Here is a 27,563-nt window from a genome sequence, read left to right as displayed (position 1 = left end):
ATGAGGGGGCGGAAGAGAGAGAAGGTGTGCACTGGATAGAGAGCGTGCAAAGACAGAAGGGGACAGAGAGACAGCGTGTGGAAGAGAGGATGTCACTGTGGGAGAAGAGAGGGGAAAGGGTGAGAGCGGGTGCTGCAGAGAGAGATGGAGAGGAGAGAGATGGAAGGGAGAGGGAGAAAGGAAGAGAGGGGAGAGAGAGTGTGGGTGTACCAAGAGAGAGAGAGCAGGGAGAGAGGGGCACAGGGAGTGAGAGGAGGGTTTGAGGAGACCGAGAGGTCAGACAGATGAGCATGGAGAGAGGGAGGTGTCCAGGGAGGTGGGGGCGGGCGGGAGAGAGTGCGTGAGTACAGGGAGACGGATGGGAAAGAGAGAATGTGGGGAGAGAGACAGAGAGTGGAGGGTGGGTTTTACAGAGAGGGCCGAGAGAGGGAGGCGGTGCGAGGTGGAGAGAGCAAAGAGGAAAGTGAGCAGGTCTGTGGTCAGATGAGAGCAACTGTTAACATTCACCTCTTGCTTTATTCCCCCAACCCAACTCCCTGTAGGCTTTATACGAGGCTGGATTGTCTCTGATGTCCGTGTTCCTGTTCATCTGCTGCCTCAGCTCTATCCACGTCCTTCGCACAATCTTCCTCCTTCCCCGGAGACACATCCCCTACCCTCTACCGGAGGGGTACACCTATGGGTAAGGAGGACAGGGGGAAGTTACAGGCTGGAACTGAATCAAGGGATCAGGGTGGGTCATATGTCGAATAATAGGTACCTGGCAGTCTGCTGCAGGCTTGAGTCAAATCCAAGGGCTCTGTGGGGTTTATATATAGAATAACAGATACCCAGGAGTGAGTTACAGATTGGAATCTAATCGAGGAGTTTGACTCGTTTATATATAGAATAACAGATACCCAGGAGTGAGTTACAGATTGGAATCTAATCGAGGAGTTTGACTCGTTTATATATAGAATAACAGATACCCAGGAGTGAGTTACAGATTGGAATCTAATCGAGGAGTTTGACTCGTTTATATATAGAATAACAGATACCCAGGAGTGAGTTACAGATTGGAATCTAATCGAGGAGTTTGACTCGTTTATATATAGAATAACAGATACCCAGGAGTGAGTTACAGATTGGAATCTAATCAAGGAGTTTGACTCGTTTATATATAGAATAACAGATACCCAGGAGTGAGTTACAGATTGGAATCTAATCGAGGAGTTTGGGTAGTTTATATATAGAATAACAGATACCCAGGAGTGAGTTACAGATTGGAATCTAATCGAGGAGTTTGGGTAGTTTATATATAGAATAACAGATACCCGGGAGTGAGTTACAGATTGGAATCTAATCGAGGAGTTTGACTCGTTTATATATAGAATAACAGATACCCAGGAGTGAGTTACAGATTGGAATCTAATCGAGGAGTTTGGGTAGTTTATATATAGAATAACAGATACCCGGGAGTGAGTTACAGATTGGAATCTAATCGAGGAGTTTGACTCGTTTATATATAGAATAACAGATACCCAGGAGTGAGTTACAGATTGGAATCTAATCGAGGAGTTTGACTCGTTTATATATAGAATAACAGATACCCAGGAGTGAGTTACAGATTGGAATCTAATCGAGGAGTTTGACTCGTTTATATATAGAATAACAGATACCCAGGAGTGAGTTACAGATTGGAATCTAATCGAGGAGTTTGGGTAGTTTATATATAGAATAACAGATACCCGGGAGTGAGTTACAGATTGGAATCTAATCGAGGAGTTTGACTCGTTTATATATAGAATAACAGATACCCAGGAGTGAGTTACAGATTGGAATCTAATCGAGGAGTTTGGGTAGTTTATATATAGAATAACAGATACCCGGGAGTGAGTTACAGATTGGAATCTAATCGAGGAGTTTGACTCGTTTATATATAGAATAACAGATACCCAGGAGTGAGTTACAGATTGGAATCTAATCGAGGAGTTTGACTCGTTTATATATAGAATAACAGATACCCAGGAGTGAGTTACAGATTGGAATCTAATCGAGGAGTTTGACTCGTTTATATATAGAATAACAGATACCCAGGAGTGAGTTACAGATTGGAATCTAATCGAGGAGTTTGACTCGTTTATATATAGAATAACAGATACCCAGGAGTGAGTTACAGATTGGAATCTAATCGAGGAGTTTGACTCGTTTATATATAGAATAACAGATACCCAGGAGTGAGTTACAGATTGGAATCTAATCGAGGAGTTTGACTCGTTTATATATAGAATAACAGATACCCAGGAGTGAGTTACAGATTGGAATCTAATCGAGGAGTTTGACTCGTTTATATATAGAATAACAGATACCCAGGAGTGAGTTACAGATTGGAATCTAATCGAGGAGTTTGACTCGTTTATATATAGAATAACAGATACCCAGGAGTGAGTTACAGATTGGAATCTAATCAAGGAGTTTGACTCGTTTATATATAGAATAACAGATACCCAGGAGTGAGTTACAGATTGGAATCTAATCGAGGAGTTTGGGTAGTTTATATATAGAATAACAGATACCCGGGAGTGAGTTACAGATTGGAATCTAATCAAGGAGTTTGACTCGTTTATATATAGAATAACAGATACCCAGGAGTGAGTTACAGATTGGAATCTAATCGAGGAGTTTGACTCGTTTATATATAGAATAACAGATACCCAGGAGTGAGTTACAGATTGGAATCTAATCGAGGAGTTTGACTCGTTTATATATAGAATAACAGATACCCAGGAGTGAGTTACAGATTGGAATCTAATCGAGGAGTTTGGGTAGTTTATATATAGAATAACAGATACCCAGGAGTGAGTTACAGATTGGAATCTAATCGAGGAGTTTGACTCGTTTATATATAGAATAACAGATACCCAGGAGTGAGTTACAGATTGGAATCTAATCGAGGAGTTTGGGTAGTTTATATATAGAATAACAGATACCCGGGAGTGAGTTACAGATTGGAATCTAATCGAGGAGTTTGGGTAGTTTATATATAGAATAACAGATACCCGGGAGTGACCTACAGAATGGAATCTAATCGAGGGATTCGGCGGGTTTATATTTAGAATGATAGATACCCGGGAGTGAGTTGCACACTGGAATTCAATCGACGGTTTCGGGTGGCTTATATATAGTACAACAGATAATCCAGGAGTGAGTTACAGACTGAAATCTAATCGAGCAGTTTGGGTGATTTCTGTGTAGAATAACAGATGCCCCGGACTGTGTTACAGACTAGAATCTAATCGAGGGGTTTGAGTCATTTATATATTGAACAACAGATACCCAGGAGTGAGTTAAAGACTGGAATCTAATCAAGGAGTTTGGGTGGTTTCTATATAGAATAACAGATACCCTGGAATGTGTTCCAGACTGGAATCTAATCACGGAGTTTGGCTGATTTGTATATTGAACAAATGATACCCGGGAGTGAGTTACAGGCTGGAATCTAATCGAGGAGTTTGTGTGGTTTATATATAAAATAACAGATACCCAGGTGCGTGTTACTGACTGGAATCTAATCGAGGAGTTTGTGTGGTTTATATATAAAATAACAGATACCCAGGTGCGTGTTACAGACTGGAATCTAATCGAGGAGTTTGGGTGCTTTATATGTAAAATAACATTTCCAGGAGTGCGTTTCAGGCCATATTTAAAATGAATTACATCGAATTCACATCCATGTTATTGTTGACTGTTTTAATCTCTAGAAACTATCTGTTTGTCTCTAATGTGTCCCATTCTTTAATTGCTGTAAATCTAAGATTGATAGAATGGTTGCAGCAGAGAATCAGATCATTTGGCGATCGGAACATAGGAAGATAGGACGATCGGAACAGGAGTAGGCCATTCAGCCCCTCGAGCCTGTCCCACCATCAATGAGATCATGTCTGATCCGCGGCCTAACTCCATACACCTGCCTTTGGCCCATATCCCTTAATATATTTGCTTCACAAAAATCTATCTCAGATTTAAAATTAACATCTGTACTAGCTTCAACTGCTGTTTGTGGGATAGAGTTCCAAACCTCTCCCACCCTTTGCGTGAAGAAGTGCTTCCTAACATCTCTCCTGAACGGTCTGGTCCTAATTTAAGACTATGCTCCCAGTTTTAGAATCTCCAACCAGTGGAAATAGTTTATCTTTATCTAGCCTGTCTTTTCATGTTAATATCTTGCTGACTTCGATCAGATCACCCCTTAACCTTCTAACATCTGGTGAAAACAGGCCTAGTTTATGTAATCCCTCCTCGTAACTTAACCCCTGTAGTCCAGGTATCATTCTTGTCTTGCCAGTAATGCCTTTGCCCGCTCTCTGTACGAGCAACTCAGCCATTTCCAGTCGTATTAACATAGGAACAGGAACAGGCCATTCGGCCCTCCAAGCCTGCGCGATCCTGATGCCTGCCTAAACTAACACCTTCTGCACTTCCGGGGCCCATATCCCTCTAGTCCCTTCCTATTCATATATTTGTCAAGATGTCTCTTAAACGTCGCTATCATATCTACAGGGGAGTCAAGGTTGTGGGGGGGAGGTGGGCAGACAGCAAAGTGGAGGTAAGGTCACAATCAGATCAGTCATGATCTTATTGAATGGTGAAGCAGACTCGAGGGGCTGATTGGTCTACTTTTGATTCTTGTGTTCTTATGCTCCTTAAATAATCCCCATTTGCCCAAGTGACTTACTTTTGTCTTGGATTATCTTTTATAAAGGTTTTTTTTCCACCAGCAAGGAAAAACTGATTGGCCTATAGTTGCTGGAGATTTCCTTGCACACTTTTTTGAACAGGAGTGTAACATTTACAACTCTCCAGTCATGTAGCACCACGCCTGTTTCTAAGGAGGATTGGAAAATTGTGGCCAGTGCATCTGCAATTTCCAACCTTAATTTCTTCAATATCCTCAGCTGCATCTCATCTGGTCTTGGTGACTTATCAACTTTAACTAGAACCAGCCTATTTAATAACAACTCTTTGTTCATTTTTAACCCATCCAATGTCTCAACTACGTCCTCTTTCACCATAATGTTGGCAGCATCTTCTTTAGTAAAGGAAATTGTGAAGTACTCATTTAATATCTCAGCCATACCCACTGCCTGCATGCATAAATCTCTTAGTAGCTTCCTAATCGGCCCCACTCCCCATTTTCCCACTCTATTTTATTTATATGCCTATAGAAGACTTTTTAGATTTTCTTTCCGGAGCTGGTGCAATACTCCAGCTGAGGACGAACTAGTGTCTTGTGCAAGTTCAACATAACTTCCTTGCTCTTGTACTCTATGCCCCTATTAATAAAGCCCAGGATACTGTATGCTTTTCTAACCACTCTCTCAACCTGTCCTGCCACCTTCAATGATTTATGCACACCTAGGTCACTCTGCTCCGCCACCCTTTAGAATTGCACCCTTTAGTTTATATTGTCTATCCATGTTCTTCCTACCAAAATGAATCACTTCACATTGCTCTGCATTGAACTTCATCTGCCACCTGTCTGCCCATTCCACCAACTTGTCTATGTCATTTTGTAGTTCTACACTATCCTCCTCACAGTTCACAATGCTTCCAAGTTTCCTATCTTCACAGAATTGCAGAATTGTTACAGCGCAGAAAGAGGCCATTCGGCCCATCATGTTTAACTGGCTCTCTGAAAGAGGAATGCACTCAGTCCCTTTCGCCTCTTCCCCATAACCCTGCACATTCTTCCTTTTCATATAACAGTCTAATTTCCTTTTGAATGTTTCAATTGAACCTGCCTCCATCATGTTCTCAGGCAGCGCATTCCAGACCTTAACCACTCGCTGTGTGAAAAAAACCCTAACCCTAGTACCAGGGTCAAAATGGGGATCCATGGAGTGGACCAGGAGGATGCGTTTTTATTCTTTCCTGGCATGTGGGCGTGAAAGGTGTTGGTGCCATCTTTAAAGGAGTGCCAGCCCTGCATACAGTACTGCTTTATTCATCATGATCATCTCAGCAACAGTGCTGGACCACAACGGCTGTACAGAGGACCCCTGACACACCGAACACCCAGTGGATGCACGGCGGTCCCACATCCCCAGTGGCTGCATGGTAGACCCCTGAACACACAGTGGCTGCACAGCGGACCCGTGACCCTTAGTGAATGCACCACGGACCCCTGACCCCCAGTGGCTGCACAGCGGGCCCATAACCCCCAATGGCTGCACAGCGAACCCTGACCCCCAGTGAATGCAACAAGGACTCCTGACCCCCAGTGGCTGCACTGCAGACCCATGACCCCCAGTGGCTGTACAGCGGACCCCTGACCCCCAATAGCTGCACTGCAGACCCATGACCCCCAGTGGCTGCACAGCTGACCCCCGACCCCCAGTAGCTGCACTGCAGACCCATGACCCCCAGTGGCTGTACTACGGACTCCTGACCCCCAGTAGCTGCACTGCAGACCCATGACCCCCAGTGGCTGCACAGCTGACCCCTGACCCCCAGGAGCTGCACAGTGGACCCCTGACCCCCAGTGGCTGCATAGCAGAACCATGACCCCCTGTGAATGCAGGGTGGACCCCTGATCCCCAGTGGCTGCACAGTGGACCCGTGACCCCCTGTGTCTGCACAGCGGACCCATAACCCCCAATAGCTGCACAGCGGACCCTGACCCCCAGTGAATGCAACGAGGACTCCTGACCCCCAGTGGCTGCATAGCGGCCCCCTGACACCAGTAGCTGCACATCGGACACATGACTCCCAGTGAAGGCAACAAGGACCTCTGCCCCCCATTCGCTGCATGGAGGACTCCTGACACCCAGTAGCTGCACTGCAGACCCATGACCCCCAGTGGCTGCATGGAGGACCCCTGACCCCCAGTAGATGCACTGCAGACCCCTGACACCAAGTGAATGCAAAGAGGACCCCTGACCCCCAGTGGCTGTACAGCGGACGCCTGACCCCCAGTGGCTTCACAGTGGACCCCTGACCCCTAGTGGCTGCACAGCGGACGCCTGACCCCCAGTGGCTTCACAGTGGACCCCTGACCCCTAGTGGCTGCACAGCGGACCCCTGACCTCCAGTGGCTTCACAGTGGACCCCTGACCCCCAGTGGCTTCACAGTGGACCCCTGACCCCTAGTGGCTGCACAGCGGACCCCTGACCCCCAGTGGCTTCACAGTGGACCCCTGACCCCTAGTGGCTGCACAGCAGACCACTGACCCCTAGTGGCTGCACAGCGGACGCCTGACCCCCAGTGGCTTCACAGTGGACCCCTGACCCCTAGTGGCTGCACAGCGGACCCCTGACCTCCAGTGGCTTCACAGTGGACCCCTGACCCCTAGTGGCTGCACAGCGGATGCCTGACCCCCAGTGGCTTCACAGTGGACCCCTGACCCCTAGTGGCTGCACAGCGGACCCCTGACCCCCAGTGGCTTCACAGTGGACCCCTGACCCCTAGTGGCTGCACAGCGGACCACTGACCCCTAGTGGCTGCTCAGCGGACACCTGACCCCCAGTGGCTTCACAGTGGACCCCTGACCCTTGTTGGCTTCACAGTGGACCCCTGACCCCCAGTGGCTTCACAGTGGACCCCTGACCCCTAGTGGCTGCACAGCGGACCCCTGACCCCCAGTGGCTTCACAGTGGACCCCTGACCCCTAGTGGCTGCACAGCGGACCCCTGACCCCCAGTGGCTTCACAGTGGACCCCTGACCCCTAGTGGCTGCACAGCGGACGCCTGACCCCCAGTGGCTTCACAGTGGACCCCTGACCCCTAGTGGCTGCACAGCGGACCCCTGACCCCCAGTGGCTTCACAGTGGACCCCTGACCCCTAGTGGCTGCACAGCGGACCCCTGACCCCCAGTGGCTTCACAGTGGACCCCTGACCCCTAGTGGCTGCACAGCGGACCACTAACCCCTAGTGGCTGCACAGCGGACGCCTGACCCCCAGTGGCTTCACAGTGGACCCCTGACCCCTAGTGGCTGCACAGCGGACCACTGACCCCTAGTGGCTGCACAGCGGACGCCTGACCCCCAGTGGCTTCACAGTGGACCCCTGACCCCTAGTGGCTGCACAGCGGACGCCTGACCCCCAGTGGCTTCACAGTGGACCCCTGACCCCTAGTGGCTGCACAGCGGACCCCTGACCCCCAGTGGCTTCACAGTGGACCCCTGACCCCTAGTGGCTGCACAGCGGACCCCTGACCCCCAGTGGCTTCACAGTGGACCCCTGACCCCTAGTGGCTGCACAGCGGACGCCTGACCCCCAGTGGCTTCACAGTGGACCCCTGACCCCTAGTGGCTGCACAGCGGACCCCTGACCCCCAGTGGCTTCACAGTGGACCCCTGACCCCTAGTGGCTGCACAGCGGACCCCTGACTCCCAGTGGCTTCACAGTGGACCCCTGACCCCTAGTGGCTGCACAGCGGACCCCTGACCCCCAGTGGCTTCACAGTGGACCCCTGACCCCTAGTGGCTGCACAGCGGACCACTGACCCCTAGTGGCGGCACAGCGGACGCCTGACCCCCAGTGGCTTCACAGTGGACCCCTGACCCACAGTACTGCACAGTGGACCCTTGACCCCCCAGTGAATACAACGAGGAGCCCTGACCCCCCGTAGCCCAACTGAGGATCCAAGGAATGGACCGGGACGCAGTGTTTTTATACTTTTCTGGGATGTGGGCCTCGCTGGCAAGAACAACATTTGTTTCCCGTCCTTAATTGCCCTTGACTGCTCAGTGGCTTAGTAGGCCATTTTAGAGGGCAGTTAAGAGCCAATCACATTGCTGTGGGTCTGGAGTCACATATAGGCCGGGCCAGGTAACAATGGAAGATTTCATTCCCTAATGGACATTAGTGAACCAGGTGGGTTTTTAACAACAATCGATGATATTTTCATGGTACCATTACTGAGACTAGCTTTCAATTCCAGACATTTTATTAATGAAATTATCTTATTTATTAATGGAATTTAAATTCCACAAGCTGCCATGGTGGGATTTGAACCTGTGTCCCCAGGGCATTGGCCTGGGCCTCTGGATTACTGAGTTCAGTGACGTTACCACTACACCATGTGTCCCCCAACATGCCAGTGGGGAGGCACTGGGTGGCCCTCTGTTTAGTGATGCCTCCCAGCAGCTTCTCCTCCAGGCTGCAATGACAAGGCGGTAGGTGCCTCTTCCAAAGGAATGGCTGAAGAGACGCTACTGCCTAACCAAGCAAGCCTGGATGGAGATTGAAGAGGACGTCAGTAGCCGTGGCTGACTCCTTGATCTTGTGTCTGGTGCTGCAAATGGGTCAGTGAGCTCCTTCATTTCATCAGTGGCTGACCTCCATCGCACTGTTATCTTTGGTGCTTACATGTGGCAACACGGGATGCTGAGCTCCGTGGGAATTTAGTGACCGACCAGGCAGTGATGAGGGGGTGAGGCATGAGAATTTCCCTTCAGATGCATGGTAGCACCTCGCCGAGAATCAGCTGTCTGCTCAACCCCAACACGTCCCTCGAGAGCAGACATCGAGAGGAGGCAGTCTGGAGCCCCCATCGTAGGCCAAAGAGCCGCCATGTGTATAAATGTTTTCCTAGTCTTAGTGAGAAAGCTAACAGCTTTCCACATTCTGCTGGCTGATAATAATAAGGAATGGGACAAGGCTGGTGGAGGCATGCCAGATATACGTACTCTGACGCTGTGGAACTGGCTGCCTCACTGAGCAGTTGCTGATGGTGAGTCAGGAGTATACCCAAGAGAGTAAGGAGGCATAAACAAGAAATGCTGGAGTCACTCAGCAGGTCTGGCAGCATCTGTGGAAAGAGAAGCAGAGTTAACGTTTCGGGTCAGTGACCCTTCTTCGGAACTGACAAATATTAGAAAAGTCACAGATTATAAACAAGTGAGGTGGGGGTGGGGCAAGAGATAACAAAGGAGAAGGTGCAGATTGGACCAGGCCACATAGCTGACCAAAAGGTCACGGAGCAAAGGCAAACAATATGTTAATGGTGTTTTGAAAGACAAAGCATGAGTACAGATTAGGTGTGAATACACTGAATATTGAACAGCAGCAAGTGCAAACCTGAAGAAAAACAACCTGAAAAAAACAGTGGGTAAGCAAACTGAACAAACTAAGATGAAATGAAATAAATGCAAAAAAAGACTGTAAAAAATGTAAAAAGGAATGTAAAAAAAAAAGGAAGAAAAAATAACTAAAAATGAAAGTAAAATGGGGGGCTGTCATGCTCTGTAAGGAGGCATAGTGCTTATGTACCACAACTGGACAACAGAGCTCCTCCTCAGCCATGGTTAAGCCCTTAGCTTCTAAATGTTTGTGTTCTCTCATCAAGGTTTGGTAATCCTGTAGGATAATCAGCTGCACAGACTGTGGGCCAGCAGTCCGGCTCTGAGGAGAAGGATGCACCATCACAGTGCAGATACGGTCACATTGGGGGAGGGTGGGTGCATTTGGATTTATATTCAGGGCCACAAGCTGGTGAGTACATCACTGACGTGCACTAGGACTTTGAGAGGCCAGACCCATTCTGGGTCCCAGGAGGATGATACACCTCTGGAGTTGTCAACATGGCACCTGCTGGAGCTGCATCGTGAGGTAAGGGAACTTCTGGTGGAGTGTCAGAGGCTGTGAGCACCCATGACAGGACAATGGAGAGAGTCCATCCAGGCCTTGAGTGCTGCCATATCACAGATGTTTATTTTTTTATTTAGAGATACAGCACTGAAACAGACCCTTCGGCCCACCGAGTCTGTGCCGACCATCAACCACCCATTTATACTAATCCTACACTAATCCCATATTCCTACCACATCCCCACCTGTCCCTATATTTCCCTACCACCTACCTATACTAGGGGCAATTTATAATGGCCAATTTACCTATCAACCAGCAAGTCTTTGGCATGTGGGAGGAAATCGGAGCACCCGGAGGAAACCCACGCAGACACAGGGAGAACCTGCAAACTCCACACAGACAGTACCCAGAATTGAACCCGGGTCGCTGGAGCTGTGAGGCTGTGGTGCTAACCACTGCGCCACTGTGCCGCCCCTATGTGTCCGTGCATGACTTCCTGTTTGGTGACCAGCATGGAGAGCCTGATTCGGCCGAGCAGCCAGTGGATGTCGGAGATGCACGCAGACCTGGATCCCATCACCTTGTCCATGAGCGCAACTCAGTAGCAGCAAGGTGAGAGGGGAACCAGGCGCCTGTATTCTCTGACACATCCTTGTCCTTCTCAGATCAACAGGGACATACACTACCAGGCCTAACCCTTCTGGAGGCATACAGTCATACAGTTATACAGCACAGAAAAAGGCCCTTCGGCCCATCGTGTCTGTGCCGGCCATCAAGCACCTAACAATTCTAATCCCATTTTCCAGCACTTGACCAGTAGCTTTGTATGCTATGGCGTTTCAAGTGCTCATCTAAATATTTCTTAAATGTTGTGAGGGTTCCTGCCTCTACCACAACTTTAAGCAGTGTGTTCCAGATTCCAACCACCCTCTGGGTGAAAACATTTTTCCCCAAATCCCCTCTAAACCTCCTGCCCTTATCTTGAATCTATGCCCCCTGGTTATCGACCCCTCCATTAAGGGAAAAAGTTTCTTCCTATCTACCCTATCAATGCCCCTCATAATTTTGTATACCTCAATCATGTCCCCTTCAGCCTTCTCTGCTCTAAGGAAAACAGCCCTAACCTTTTCAGTCTCTTTTCGCAGCTGAAATGCTTCAGCCCAGGCAACAGCCTGGTGAATCTCCTCTGCACCCTCTCCAGTGCAATCACATCCTTCCTATACTGTGGTGACCAGAACTGTGCACAATACTCCAGCTGTGGCCTAATTAGCATTTTATACAGCTCCATCATAACCTCCCTGGTTCTGCAGAAGGGTCACTGACCCGAGACGTTAACTCTGCTTCTCTTTCCACAGATGCTGCCAGACCTACTGAGTATTTCCAGCATTTCTTGTTTTTATTTCAGATTTCCAGCATCCGCAGTATTTTGCTTTTATTATCCATCATAACCTCCCTGCTGTTATATTCTGTGCCTCCGCTAATAAAGGCAAGTATCCCATATGCCATCCTAACCACCTTATCTACATGTGCTGCCCCCTTCACTGATCTCTGGACAGGTACACCAAGAGGCTCCTCTCAGGGTGCTCCTGGAGTGCACGGACGATCCTCAGCTCCTCTGCTATTGACAGCAGCTCCAGTAGCGATGATGACAGAGGAGGCTCTGGTACCTTCATAGGAACCCCTCAGTCCTCCAGGCCTCAGGCAATCAGAGGAGAGCCACCAGAACCCTGACAGGCGATGGGGCAGCCCGATCAGCAGCCTGCCTTCACGTCAGCTGCCAGTGGAGGGGGTCACACCTTGTAGAATCACATGTCACTATCATTATGAGGAGCACCTAAGTGCACTTGGTGTTTATGAATGTTTAGCTTTTGCACTTTTTCAGCCTTGATACAGTAGAGCTACTCGATCAACGTCACACTTACTGTGAGTTGTCGATGCCAGATGTAGAACAAAGCCGTTGCCCCCCCTCAAGCGGATGCTCGTTTTGGAGGAGGACACATTTAGTCAGCCCCTCAGCTTTGTCTAGTGTGCATGGTGAACTTGGGTGCTGGGCGACAGAGAACAAGATAAATGAGGTGATGTTTCGGGTCAGTGACTGGAACCACTCAGCAGGTGGTTCCTAATATTTGTCAGTTCCGATGAAGGGTCACTGACCCGAAACGTTAACTCTGCTTCTCTTTCCACAGATGCTGCCAGACCTGCTGAGTGGTTCCAGCATTTCTTGTTTTTATTTCAGATATTGTAACACTCCTCTACTTCAGTGTAAGGGTTTCTCACAGGCATGAGTAACCATATATTCAATGGGCAGCCTTTGTCCCCAAGTATCTATCGCAGAATGTGAATGGGAGACTGGTAAAGCCATGGTACTGGAGCCTGAAGAAGTATGTAGGCATCGTGCTTTCAGCTGAAGGATCTGCAGTCCATGGTCGCAGACTACTTGTATGTTGATGAAATGGAAGCCGCCCTTCTTGTTGAAGACCACTGTCACCATGCAGCTGCAGGAATCCAGCAGTAGCACCAAAGCTGATGGCTCTGTCGGCCTGACTCTCTGGGTCTGTCTGGTGGCACACATAGTTCTCTTGAACAGGGAATTGGTCACCTTCCTGATGCAGCGATCGGCCACAGCCTGGGAGACACTACACATGTCCCCAGTGGATCCCTGAAAAGATCCAGATTTGTAGAAGTTGGGTGTTTCAGTGATCTTCAGGGCCGGGGGCATTGGGTGTCCACCAAAACCCATGGGTCTCAGCTCGCCCTGCCTGCAGCATGGCACATAAGGTGATGGCCTCCCTTGAGATCCGTGGTCTGTACTAATACTGCCGCTCAGACATTTGCAGATAGTTGAGCCATTTCTGTTAGGCTGTCTCCCGTGGATAGGTTCTTCATTGAGTGGAAGACTGTAGTCACTTCCCTATGTGTGCTTCACCAGGTGTGAGCAGTCAATGGATGCCCCTCTCGTTACTCCTGTAGCTGCTGCTGTGAAATGATCTGTGCCTGGTCCTCCCTCCCTCTGCGCTTCTCCTCCCCCGCCCCACGGGAACCATGAAGACTCAGTGTATCAGCACTATGCTAGTGGGTCTCTTCCCCTCTCATGCGTTGGCCCCCATGGAATCTTCCCCTTGCTTCTCCCTTTTGAACTCGTGTCACTGCCCCTTTGTGCTTGCCACCACACCCACCGCAGATCCCACCCTTGCACAACCAATGCGGCTTCCACCTATTCAGGCCTTCTTGCCACTTACGGGCAATTGCCTCCGCGCCTCACTCTTCCCTTCGAGCCAATGGAGATCAGCAGTGGCTATTACTGGGACTGCAGCTGACCGATGGGGGTGCATCAATAGCCCTGTTCCCTCAAATTCAGGTAAGTGGGCTCTGGGGACGCTGGGGCCAGGCAGGCAGGCCCTGGAGATTGGGGTCATGGTCATTGTAGGCAGGTGGTGCTGTTGCCCCGGTGGGCAACAATTGCCACCAGGGTGCCCCTCCATGGGTCATGGAATGCCAAAAAAGGAGGCCCCTACTGGAGCCCGCTAGGAGTCTGCATTGACAGTCTCCCCATGGGGTACTGGGGTACAGGACCTACTCCACTACTGGCAAAACGCCCATGATGGTAGGAAGAGGCCCTTAACTGGTCATTTAAGTGGCTCATTTGGCTCCAAATCCTGGTGGCATTTCTGCCACTTTCCCACCATGGGGCACATTGCATGATGGCAGGAAGACATTGGGTATGCCACTGCCACCCCCTGACGTTGTTCTGTGCCATTTCGCCAGCCTTCCCACCTCCCGAGCCCATCCTCTGGACGCTGCTAAAAGTCTGGTCTTTGTGCCGAAATGCCTCATCGGATCTCCCGTGGACCCCCTGTTCTAATGAAACAATTTGTGTTAAAAGTTACAATTGGGTGCGGCCCTTAGTGAGTAAATATTGCCTTGTTCTGACAGGGTCAGTTGTGAGAAGATTGGATTGGAATCGTTCTCCTTTGAGGAGGCAACTGTGAGCCAGAGGCAGCCACATCATGGAGGACATGTGAGGGAACCTGTGGAAAATGAGAGACAGGAAAGGATGGAAGGAGACAGGGGAGAGAGACTGGAAGTTGCAGAAGGAAACAGGGGCGAGGAACAGGAAGAAACAGAGGTGATTGATAATGTGAATCCCCAGCCCAATGGGCCAAAAGGTGAGAATATTTTCCACCACCCCTGCTCTTCCCTCCCTCTATCTCTCCCCCACGTCTCTCCTCATTTCTCCTCCCCTCGTCTGTCTCCGCTTCTCCTCCCTTGTCCGTATCTCCTCCCTCTTTCCTCCTCTCCTCTATAACCTCCCTGCTTTCCCATACCCCCTTCTCCTCTTCCACTCCTTTTTAACCAGCTCTCCTTCCCATTTTTATAAATCCCCTACTTATGCTTTTTCCACTTTCCCATTTTCCCTCTGCACTTTCCTCTCCCCTGCCTTCATTTCTCCTTTCATTATCTAGCCTTCCCCTTCTACCTGTCCCCCTCCCTTCTCCCCATCTCCCTTATCCTTCCTGCTTCCCCTTCTCTCTAGTCCCTACAATTTCCATCCCACCCCCCCCCCTCCCCCACCCCCAACCTCTTCTTTTCCATTCAGGATCCTGGGTTTTCTTAACACAGAGAGGGAGTTCAAATCAAGGATGCGATTGTTCAGCTTTTATGTGAAATAGAATTCGTTTCCAGTGGCTGGAGGGTCGGTAACCAGAGTGATACAATTTGAAGATAATCCGCAGAGGGACCAGAGGGGGAAATGAGAAGAGAAATGTTTTTTTACAAAGTGAGTTGTTGTGATCTGGAACGCGCTGCCTGAAAGGGCAGTGGAAGAAGATTCAATAGTAACTTTCAAAAGGGGGAATTGGAGAGATTCTTGAAGGAAAAAATATTTACAGGGCTAGTGAGAAAGAAGGGGTATATTCTTTCAAAGAGCTAGCACTGACAGGATGGTTTGAATGGCCTCCTCCTGTGCTGTAAAGGGAGGCTATAGACTGTAGACTGCTCTGGGTAAAATTGTTCAGTGAAGTATCCATGTATCACAATACTTGTTCAGGGCCGATTCCTGCTCAGTTTAACTCTACGTTTCTCGTCCCCACCCACGACAGACTCTGAAGGGACCGTGGAGTCGATTCCCTCTTTCAGGAGCTGCATCTTCTCCAAGATCTTCTTCACCCATCTGTTCTGGCTCTCCATCATGCTGCTCCGTCACAATCTCTTCATTGGCATGCTGAACCCCATGCTCACCCTGCTCGCCAGCGGTGACACTGGGCAAGGTAAGGGGGCAGAAGGGAGACACTGATTATGGACAGGCTGAGGGCAGAAGAAAGGAGACAAGCAAAGGAAAAGGGGGAGAGGGGAAGAAAGGGGGTGTGTGTGAGGGGAGAAGAGAGAGAGGAGAATGAGATGTGGGGGAGAGAGCAGAAGAGAGGGAGGGACAGACAGAGGGAGAGGAGAGATAAACAGAGAGGGACAGAAGGAGAGGGTTAGATAGAGGGATAGGAGAGAGATTGGGGAAGACAGTTAGGAAGGTGAAGAAGGGAGGAAAGCATTGAAACATCTGAAGAGTGTAGACATCTTGGTAGTCATGGTGATTTGACCCCAAATGTTGGCATGCAAATGTGATAGGACTTCTAGTGTAGGAACAGAGAACAGCAGAGCTGAACACCTGATACATTTCTATAAGGAAAACGACTTGGTTATTTTTACAGCCAGATGATAAGGGGTGGTTAGGGGTATGAGTGCTTCCCACTGTTCAACGCCCAGGTGACCTCAGCAAGTGTTTATGTTATTAGGTTTTTAACCCCTTGTGTTTTACTTGCCAAATAAATAGACGATATGTTTAAAACTGAAGATGAACGATTTGTTGAACATCATTCATCCCTGAAATTGTTACAACTCTACCTGCACAGACATTCACACACAGACGCGCACACACACACAGACGCACACACACACACACACACACACACACACACACGTACATACACAGAAGAATAAATAGGTAGAGAGGAAAAGGGTAAGTGGTTTGAAATGAGGAAGGTGCCAGGTGCCAGGCAATGACCGTCTCCAACAAGAGAGAATCTAACCATCTCCCCTTGACATTCAGTGGAATTACCATCGCTGAATCCCCCACTATCAACATCCTAGGGGCTACCATTGACCAGAAACTGAACTGGAGTAGCCATATAAATACCGTGGCTACAAGAGCAGGTCATAGGCTAGGAATCCTGCTTTGAGTAACTCAGCTCCTGACTCCCCAAAGCCGGTCCACTATCTACAAGACACAAGTCAGGAGTGTGATGGAATACTCTCCACTTGCCTGGATGGGTGCAACTCCAGCAACACTCAAGAAGCTCGACACCATCCAGAACAAAGCAGCCTGCTTGATTGGCACCCCATCTACAAACATTCACTCCCTCCACCACCAACGCACAGTGGCAGCAGTGCATACCATCTACAAGATGCAATGCACCAAGGCTCCTTAGACAGCACCTTCCAAACCCCCGACCTCTACCAACTAGAAGGACAAGGTCAGCAAATGCATGGGAACATCACCACCTGCAAGTTCCTCCCCAAGTCACACACCATCCTGACTTGGAACTATATCACCCGCCGTTCCTTCACTGTCGCTGGGTCAAAATCCTGGCACTCCCTTCCTAACAGCACTGTGGGTATGCCTACCCCACGTGGAATGCAGCGGTTCAAGAAGGCAGCTCACCACCACCTTCTCAAGGGCAATTAGGGATGGGCAATAAATGCTGGCCTAGTCAGTGATGCTCACATCCCATGAATGAATTTTTAAAAATGGTGTTGAGGTTAACAGTAAACCTGTTGAATCTTCTCGGAGGTCAATTTCTCTTTTAAAGTTGCAGGCCTGTGTTATTTGTCGATTTCTCTGGTAATTGTTACTTCAATCTGGAGACAGGGATCACTTTCAGTTCCCTGCTTAACAAGTTGAAGTGCAGGAATCAGAGCAGGGCCCCTTATTTGTTTTTTGCTGAATCACTCTCAGCTGTGGGCTGGACAGGCTTTGCAGATGCTTGTTCTGATTTCCCTCTCTCTCCACAGAGCTCCATTTTAAGGTCAAACATCTCTCATATGTTGTGTCTGTTGGGAGATGCAGTGAACCCTCCCTGTGATGACCATCAATAACCCAGTATGTGGCTACCTCACACCTTCTTTGTTTTAGAAGAACCCATTTAATTCAAAAATGTCTCTTGATGGGTTCAGGATGGGTGTAATTGACATCTCTTAGCTTGGAATGTATCCTTTTATCCTGAACTAACAGTGGGACAGTTTGAATATACAGGGCCAGGTTGGTAGACATTTGGAGGCCATTCTCCAGCAAATTTGTCCAGTTTATAAATGAAAAAATCAATTTTTATAACACTTGAGTTTGAGTTCTGTATTTTCAATTGCACTTCACGTGAGCATAACAGTCATCCTGAATACACTCTTCAGACAACACCCAAGAAGCCTGTACACTGGGAAAAGTCCAGGAGATTTTTCACAGAAATCAAAAAGAGAGGGTGGAAAAACGATGGATAATGTACATAAGTCAGCTGTATGAGGAGGAAGACAGAAGTGAATTGGTACCACCACAGGACCAGAGATATAGAGGCAGAAGTCAGTAAAGCAATCAAAAAGATGAAGGCAAAGAAAGCAACAACATACCAACAGAATGCCTGAAAGCCCTGAATAATGTTATCATTGGGATACTGGCAGGTTTCATACTTCTGGATGTTCTGCATAAAGTGTTTGTTAAGCTCCCAAATAAACCAAAATCCTTAGAATGCACTGAGCACAGGACGATAAACCTCATGGGCCATGTGATGAAAATGATTTTAATAATTTTGGAAAGAAATGAGCTGACAATAGAAGCAGGGATGGATAAAAGTTGGCTAGAATTCAGAACAATGGAATTGATGAGAGGACATCATTAACGTTAGAGTAGTCATCAAATGTTACCTGGAAGAGCAAACAAAAACAACTTTGTTTTATAGAGTGATAAGGCATTTGATAGAGTCTGCCATCAGAAAATAATGGAGTGTTTAAGCAAACTAGAAATTAACAGAAATGATAAAAGGAAAATTCAGATTCAAATTCTATATTGGAAGCAATCAGTATGATGGAACACTATAGCAACTTGTAAGACAGTTCCCCAAGCAAAGGAGTAATGTGTCAGGATTGTGTTATGTCCCCAAAACTGTTCATCCTGTACACTGAAGCTATCTTCAGAGACATAGAAGATCTACCAGGTTTCAATATTGGTGAGTTGAGCATTAACAACTTGAGATATGCAGATGACACTGCAATGATTGCAGAGTCAGAAGAGGCCCTACAGGAAATTGTGAACAAAGTGAATGCGAGGAGTTTGGAATATGGATTCAGAATGAATGGCAAGGAAATCAAGACAATAGTCAGATGCAGAGACCTAAACCCAAAGTGAAGATTGAAGTGAACGGACAAGTTCTTGAACAAGTGAAAAGGTTTATATACCTTGGGCAGCTTATCCAAGATGATGGGAGATCTGATTGTGAGATCCAAAGGAGAATTGAGATCGCCAACACTGGATTTGTCAGAACGAAGGACTTGTTACCATCAAAGAAACTGTCCCCGAATCTTAAGGAAAGAATGCTGAGGTGCTATATTTTGTAATCCGTGTTATATGTCTGGGAGAAATGGACAACAAATAAAGAGACTGTTGATAAGCTGAATGTATTCGAGATGTGGACATATCGGAGGATGTTAGACATATCCGACACAGACAGAAAGACTAATGGGGAAGTGCTGGAAATGGCAGAAAATGGGGGAAAAGAGGAAATTCGCTCATAACATCAGAGAGAGAAAGATACAATATTTCAGTCACGTCACCAGAGCAGAAGGGAGACAGAGAATATTATTGAAAGGAAAGATTGATGGAAAACGTAGGAGAGGGGAGCAGAGAAAAAAAATGGATGATGGATAGAACGTACTGATTGCAGTTGACCTGTGCAGAATGTGTAAGAACAGCACAGGACAGACTGAGGAGGAGATCCATGACAGTCAACCTTCTGGGAAGACAATGACACCAATGAACGAGGATGGGAGGGAGCGTGGGACAGATATTATGAGTGAGGATGAGATGGGAGAGGGAGTCACAGAGTGTGGGGAGAGAGCAAGGGAAGAGCACGGGGGAAGAGAGTGGGAGGAAAGAGAGTGGGGAGACCAGATGGAGAGACACTGGGGGAGACCAGAGAGAGATTGTGGGAGAGCAGGGAGAGAGGGCAGGAAGAGGGAGAGAGCGAGCAGAAGTGGGAAAGAGAGGAGAGAAGGGAGAGAGGAAGAGGGCGAGAGGTGGCAGAGAGAGGAAAGGAGAGAAAGGGAGAGCAAAATTGAGGGTGAGAGTGGAGGATGGGGGAGAAGGGAAGAGAGAGAAATGAGGGGGAGACGGTGGGAGGTCTTTGTGTCTGTCAGCCTCTGCGTGTCTCTGTCTAATGGCCTGTCTGTTTTCCGTTGTGTCTGCTGTCTATATGGCTTTCTGTCTGCCTGTCTGTGTCTTTGTATGTTTCTGTCTGTCTTTTATATCTGCCTTTCTCGGTTTTGTTTGTTTCCTATCTGTGTGTTTACCTCTATTTAAATCTGCTCCAAGACTCATATCCCAATCTACACCGAGCCCCCTATTCCACAATCCACACTGAGATCTGTGTCCCAATCCACACCGAGACCTGTATCACAATCCAAGTGAGACCATATCACAATCCACACTGAGACTGTATCACAATCCACACTGAGGCTGTATCACAATCCACACTGAGACTGTATCACAATCCACACTGAGGCTGTATCACAATCCACACTGAGACTGCATCACAATCCACACTGAGACTGTATCACAATCCACACTGAGGCTGTATCACACTCCACACTGAGACTGTATCACAATCCACACTGAGGCTGTATCACACTCCACACTGAGACTGTATCACAATCCACACTGAGGCTGTATCACAATCCACACTGAGACTGTATCACAATCCACACTGAGACTGCATCACAATCCACACTGAGACTGTATCACAATCCACACTGAGGCTGTATCACACTCCACACTGAGACTGTATCACAATCCACACTGAGGCTGTATCACACTCCACACTGAGACTGTATCACAATCCACACTGAGGCTGTATCACAATCCAAGTGAGACCATATCACAATCCACACTGAGACTGTATTACAATCCACACTGAGACTGTATCACAATCCACACTGAGACTGCATCACAATCCACACTGAGACTGTATCACACTCCACACTGAGATCTGTGTCCCAATCCACACCGAGACCTGTATCACAATCCAAGTGAGACCATATCACAATCCACACTGAGACTGTATCACAATCCACACTGAGGCTGTATCACAATCCACACTGAGACTGTATCACAATCCACACTGAGGCTGTATCACAATCCACACTGAGACTGCATCACAATCCACACTGAGACTGTATCACAATCCACACTGAGGCTGTATCACACTCCACACTGAGACTGTATCACAATCCACACTGAGGCTGTATCACACTCCACACTGAGACTGTATCACAATCCACACTGAGACTGTATCACAATCCACACTGAGACTGTATCACAATCCACACTGAGACTGTATCACAATCCACACTGAGACTGTATCACAATCCACACTGAGACTGTATCACAATCCACACTGAGGCTGTATCACAATCCACACTGAGACTGTATCACAATCCACACTGAGACTGCATCACAATCCACACTGAGACTGTATCACAATCCACACTGAGGCTGTATCACACTCCACACTGAGACTGTATCACAATCCACACTGAGGTTGTATCACACTCCACACTGAGACTGTATCACAATCCACACTGAGGCTGTATCACACTCCACACTGAGACTGTATCACAATCCACACTGAGACTGTATCACAATCCACACTGAGACTGTATCACAATCCACACTGAGGCTGTATCACAATCCACACTGAGGCTGTATCACAATCCACACTGAGACTGTATCACAATCCACACTGAGGCTGTATCACAATCCATACTGAGACTGTATCACAATCCAAGTGAGACCATATCAGAAACCACACTGAGACTGTATCACAATCCACACTGAGACTGTATCACAATCCAAGTGAGACCATATCAGAAACCACACTGAGACTGGATCACAATCCACACTGAGACTGTATTACAATCCACACTGAGACTGTATCACAATCCACACTGAGACCTGTATCACAATCCATACTGAGGCTGCATCACAGTCCACACTGAGACTGTATCACAATCCACACTGAGGCTGTATCACAATCCACACTGAGACTGTATCACACTCCACACTGAGACTGTATCACAATCCACACTGAGACTGTATCACAATCCACACTGAGACTGTATCACAATCCACACTGAGACTGTATCACAATCCACACTGAGACTGTATCACACTCCACACTGAGACTGTATCACACTCCACACTGAGACTGTATCACACTCCACACTGAGGCTGTATCACAATCCACACTGAGACTGTATCACACTCCACACTGAGACTGTATCACAATCCACACTGAGACTGTATCACAATCCACACTGAGACTGTATCACAATCCAAGTGAGACCATATCAGAAACCACACTGAGACTGGATCACAATCCACACTGAGACTGTATCACAATCCACACTGAGACTGTATCACAATCCATACTGAGGCTGCATCACAATCCACACTGAGACTGTATCACAATCCATACTGAGACTGCATCACAGTCCACACTGAGACTGTATCACAATCGACACTGAGACCTGTATCACAATCCATACTGAGACTGCATCACAGTCCACACTGAGACTGTATCACAATCCACACTGAGACCTGTATCACAATCCATACTGAGACTGCATCACAGTCCACACTGAGACTGTATCACAATCGACACCGAGACTGTATCACAATCCACATTGAGACCTGTATCACAATCCACATTGAGACCTGTATCACAATCTACATAGAGACCATACCCCAATCAACATACAGACCGGTATCCTATTCTGCACCAAGACCCATATCCCAATCTACGCTGAGAACTGAATCCCAATCCTTACAGAGACCATTTCCAAATCCACACTGAGACCCATATCCCAATCCATATAGAGACCCCTACCCCACTCCACATCGACAACTGTACCTCCATTCCACATTGAGACCCACATCCAAATCCATAAGGAGACCCAGATCCCAGTCCACTTAGAGACCCATATCCCAATCCACACTGAGACCCATATCCCAATTCACACTGAGGCAAATATCCCAATACACATGGAGATCCATATCCCAACCACACTGAGGCACATATCCCGAACCACATGGTGATCTGTATCCCAATTCACATGGAGATCCGTATCATATTCCGCACTGAGACCCATATCTCCAATCACCCTGATTTCCGTATCTCAATCCAATCCAATATCCGAATCCCAATCTATACCAAGACCCCTATCCCAATCCACTCAGAAACCCATATCCCAAACCATACTGAGACTCCTATCCCAATCTGCTCAGATATCAGTATCCCAATCCGCTCCAACATACGTATTCTAATTCACCTGCAGACCTGTATTCCAGTCCATACCGAGACTGCAAAAGCATCTTTAGGTACGTGAAAAGGAATAGATTCACAAGGACAAATGTGGTTCCATTACAGGCAGGAGAATAGGGAAATGGTGCAGGACCCTCACAATTACTTTGTGTCTGTCTTCATGAGGAAGACACAGAAGATCTCCCAGAAATACTAGGGAACCAACGGACTTGTGAAAATGAGGAACTGAAGGAAATTCTATTAATAAAGAGGTCGTACTCGAAACATTAACTGGATTGAAGGTTAATAAATACCCTGGACCAGATGAGCTATATCCCAATATTGACTGAGGTGGTTATAGAGATAGTGGAGGCTTTGGTGGTTACCTTTCAAAATGTTATAGATTCTGGAAGGGTTCCTGCAGACTGGAAAATAGCGAATGTAGCCCCACTATTTAAGAAAGGAGGGAGCGAGGAAACAGGGAAATACAGACCTGTTAGTTTGACATCAGTAGTTGGGAAAACGTTAGAATCTATTATAAAGGAAGCGATTACGAGACACTTAGAAAATAATGATCTGATTTGGCAGAGTCAGCAAAGGAGGACCAAGGCATTGATTAAGAAGGGGAAAATGGAGTAGAAGAGCAAGCCTCCGGGGAACATACAAACTGACTGTAAAAGTTTCTATAGGTATGTGAAGAGAAAAAGATTGGTGAAGACAAATGTAGGTCCCTTACAGCCAGAAACAGAGGAATTTATTATGGGGAATAAAGAAATGACTGACCAACTAAATGTATACTTTGGTTCTGTCTTCACAAAGGAGGACACAAATATCATACCAGAAATGTTGGGCAACACAGGGTTTAGTGAGAGAGAGGAACAGAAAGAAATCAGTATTAGTGGAGAAATGGTGTTGGGGAAATTGATGGGATTGAAGGCTGATAAATCCCCAGGGCCTGATGGTCTGCATCGCAGAGTACTTAAGGAAGTAGCCCTAGAAATAGTGGATACATTGGTGGTCATCTTCCAAGATTCTATAGACTCTGGAACAGTTCCTACAGATTGGAGGGTAGCTAATGTAACCCCACTATTTAAAAAGGGAGGTAGAGAGAAAACAGGGAATTATAGACCAGTCAGCCTGACGTTGGTAGTGGGGAAAATTCTAGCGTCCATTATCAAAGATTTTATAGCAGAGCACTTGGAAAACAGTGGTAGAATCGGACAGAGTCAGCATGGATTTACAAAAGGGAAATCATGCTTGACAAATCTACTAGAATTCTTCGAGGATGTAACTAGTAGAGTTGATGAGGGGGAGCCAGTGGATGTGGTTTATTTGGACTTTCAGAAGGATATCTGAAAGATAGGGTAGACAGTCAGAAACTTTTTCCCCGGGTGGAGCAAAGCGTTACAAGGGGTCATAAATTTAAGGTGAAGGGTGGGAGATATAAGGGGGATGTCAGGGGAAGGTTCTTTACCCAGAGAGTGGTCGGGGCATGGAATGCCTTGCCTGGGGAAGTTGTTGAGTCAGAAACTTTAGGGACTTTCAAATGGCTTTTAGATAGGTATATGGATAAAGGAGAATGATGGGGTATAGATTAAATTGTCCTTGACAGAGGACAAAGGATCGGCACAACATCGTGGGCCGAAGGGCCTGTTCTGTGCTGTATTTTTCTATGTTCTATGTTCTATATCGACAAAGTCCCATATAAGAGATTAGCGTGTAAAATTAAAGTGCATGGGATTTAGGGTAGTGTATTGCGATGGATAGAAAATTGGTTGACAGACAGGAAACAAAGGGTAGGAATAAACGGGTCTTTTTTCAGAATGGCAGGTAGTGCCGGTGGGGTACCACAGGGATCTGTGCTAGGACCCCAGCTATTCACAATATATATTAATGATTTAGCTGAGGGAACTAAATGTATATCTCCAAATTTGCAGATGAGACAAAACAGGGTGAGAGGGTAAGTAATGACGAGGATGCAGAGAGGCTTCAGGGTGATTTGAACAAGTTAAGTGAGTGGGCAAATGCATTGCAAATGTAGCATAATGCGGAGAAATCTGAGATTGATTCCTGGGATGGTGGGATTGACATATGAGGAGAGATTGAGTCGGTTAGGATTATATTCGCTGTAGTACAGAAGAGTGGGGGGGGGTGGTATCTCATAGAAATCTATAAAATTCTAACAGGACTTGACAGGGTAGATGCAGGAAGGATGTTCCCGATGGTGGGAGAGTCCAGAACCAGGGGTCATAGTCTAAGGATACGGGGTAAACCTTTAAGGACTGAGATGAGGAGAAATTTCTTCACCCAGAGAGTGGTGAGCCTGTGGAATTCGCGACCACAGAAAGCAGTTGAGGCTAAAACATTGTATGTTTTCAAGAAGGAGTTAGATATAGCTCTTGGGTTTAAAGGGATCAAAGGGTATGGGGAGAAAGCAGGAACAGGTTACTGAGTTGGATGATCAACCATGATCATAGTGAATGGCGGAGGAGGCTCGAAGGGCCGAATGGCCTACTCCTGCTCCTACTTTCTATGTTTCTATGTCTATATTTCTATCAACATGGATTTTTGAAAGGGAAATCATGATTGAGAAATTGTTGGAGTTTTTTGCGGATATTGCTTGTAGCATAGATAAAGGAGAACCAGTGGATATGGTGTATTTGGATTTTCAGAAGGCTTTTGATAAGGTCCCACACAGGACGTTAGTGAACAAAATTTGAGCACGTGGGATTGACGGTAATATACTGGTATGGATTGAGAATTGGTTAACAGACTGAAAGTCTTGTCTTTGGCCTCCTTGTCTCGAGAGACAATGGGTAAGCGCCTGGAGGTGGTCAGTGGTGTCAGTCGCTGTGAGACAACTATGGAGTGACCTCTCCATGGCGCATGCCTGGGCGAATTTATGGAGGTTGTGAGTTGCCCAAGCGTCAAAACCCCCCCTCTCGGCCTTTCTGGTGGGGTCCAAAGGAGTGCAGAGCACGACGTTTGGCACCGGTATGGCTGCAGGAACTGCCGGAAACATGCCAAAGGTGACACATGACCGCCACCGGGGTTCCGCTCCGGATTTTCTGTTAGGGTTTACTCCCTTAGCCTTGGTCTCTCCCGAGACGCCCACAAGGCAGTGGGGTTGTTAGGGCCTCTACACAGGTGTAGGGTGAAGCCGGTGGGAGGAGGGGGTGCGAGGGGGTGGGGTGGAGGGGAGGGGGTGCGAGGGGGAGCTGGGAAGGGGGCTGTAAGACTGAAAGTAGAGAGTAGGAATAAACGTGTCATTCTCAGGATGGCAGGCTGTTACTAGGGGGTTACCACAAGGATCAGGGCTGGGGGAAACAGCTATTTACAATCTATATACATCATTTGGAAATGGGGACCAATTGTAATATTTCCAAAATTGCTGATGACTCAAAACTAGGAAGGAATGTAAGTTGTGAGGAGGATGCAAAGAGTTTCAAAGGGATCTGGACAGGCTAGGTGAAGTGATCCACTTTGGGATAAAAAACAGAAAGGCAGAGTATTTCTTAAATGGTGAGAGTTTGGGAAGTGTTGATGTCCAAATAGACCTGGGTGTCCTTGTTCATGAGTCACGAAAAGCTAGTATAGCAAGCGGTTAGGACGTCAGATGGTATGTTGGCCTTCATTGCAAGGGGATTTGAGTATCGGAACAAAGATGTCTTGCTGCAATTGTATAGAGCCTTGGTAAGATCGCACCTGGAGTATTATGTGCAGTTCTGGTCTCCTTATCTAAGGAAGGATATACCTGCCATCGAGGGAGTGCAATGGAGGTTCACCAGACTAATTGTTGGAATGGCGGGATTGTTATTTTTTTTATTTTGTTTAGAGATACAACACTGAAACAGGCCCTTCGGCCCACCAAGTCTGTGCCGACCAACAACCACCCATTTATACTAACCCTACATTAATCCCATGTTCCCTACCTACACTAGTGGAAATTTATAATGGCCAATTTACCTATCACCTGCAAGTCTTTGGCTGTGGGAGGAAACCAGAGCACCCGGCGAAAACCCATGCAGACACAGGGAGCACGTGCAAACTCCGCACAGGCAGGACCCAGAATCGAACCCGGGTTCCTGGAGTTGTGAGGTTGCAGTGCTAACCACTGTGGCACTGTGGGGAGAGATTGCAGAAGCAGGGTCTGCATTCGATAGAGTTTCAATGAATTGAGAGGTGATCTCATTGAAACTTACAAAGGTGTGACAAAGTGGATGTGGATCGGATGTTTCCCCTAGCTGGTGAGTCTAGTCCGAGACATGTATCCAAATCAACACCAACACTGGGATCTGAAACTTCATTTCAGGAAAAGCGACACATATAAGTAAGGACAATGCAGCAAACGGATGTTTGGTGCGATCTCTTTTACAATTTC

At 47.4% G+C, this 27,563-nt stretch overlaps 1 protein-coding gene across 1 annotated transcript in view; it reads left to right on the top strand.

Moving 5' to 3' along the window:
• The window catches only part of LOC137374817 (equilibrative nucleobase transporter 1-like), a 480,520-nt gene that overhangs the window by 433,424 nt on the left and 19,533 nt on the right, over positions 1 to 27,563 (top strand). The window contains exons 6-8 of the mRNA XM_068041340.1: positions 543 to 682; positions 14,505 to 14,737; positions 15,671 to 15,838. Coding sequence (XP_067897441.1) covers positions 543 to 682; positions 14,505 to 14,737; positions 15,671 to 15,838 — 541 coding nt within the window. The remainder of the gene's footprint in view (positions 1 to 542; positions 683 to 14,504; positions 14,738 to 15,670; positions 15,839 to 27,563) is intronic.

The sequence above is a fragment of the Heterodontus francisci genome, chromosome 11 (genome assembly GCF_036365525.1).
Source record: "Heterodontus francisci isolate sHetFra1 chromosome 11, sHetFra1.hap1, whole genome shotgun sequence".
In the NCBI taxonomy this organism is placed as follows: domain Eukaryota; kingdom Metazoa; phylum Chordata; class Chondrichthyes; order Heterodontiformes; family Heterodontidae; genus Heterodontus; species Heterodontus francisci.
The sequence above is the reverse complement of the archived record's forward strand: the minus strand, read 5'-3'. Positions and strand labels throughout refer to the sequence as shown.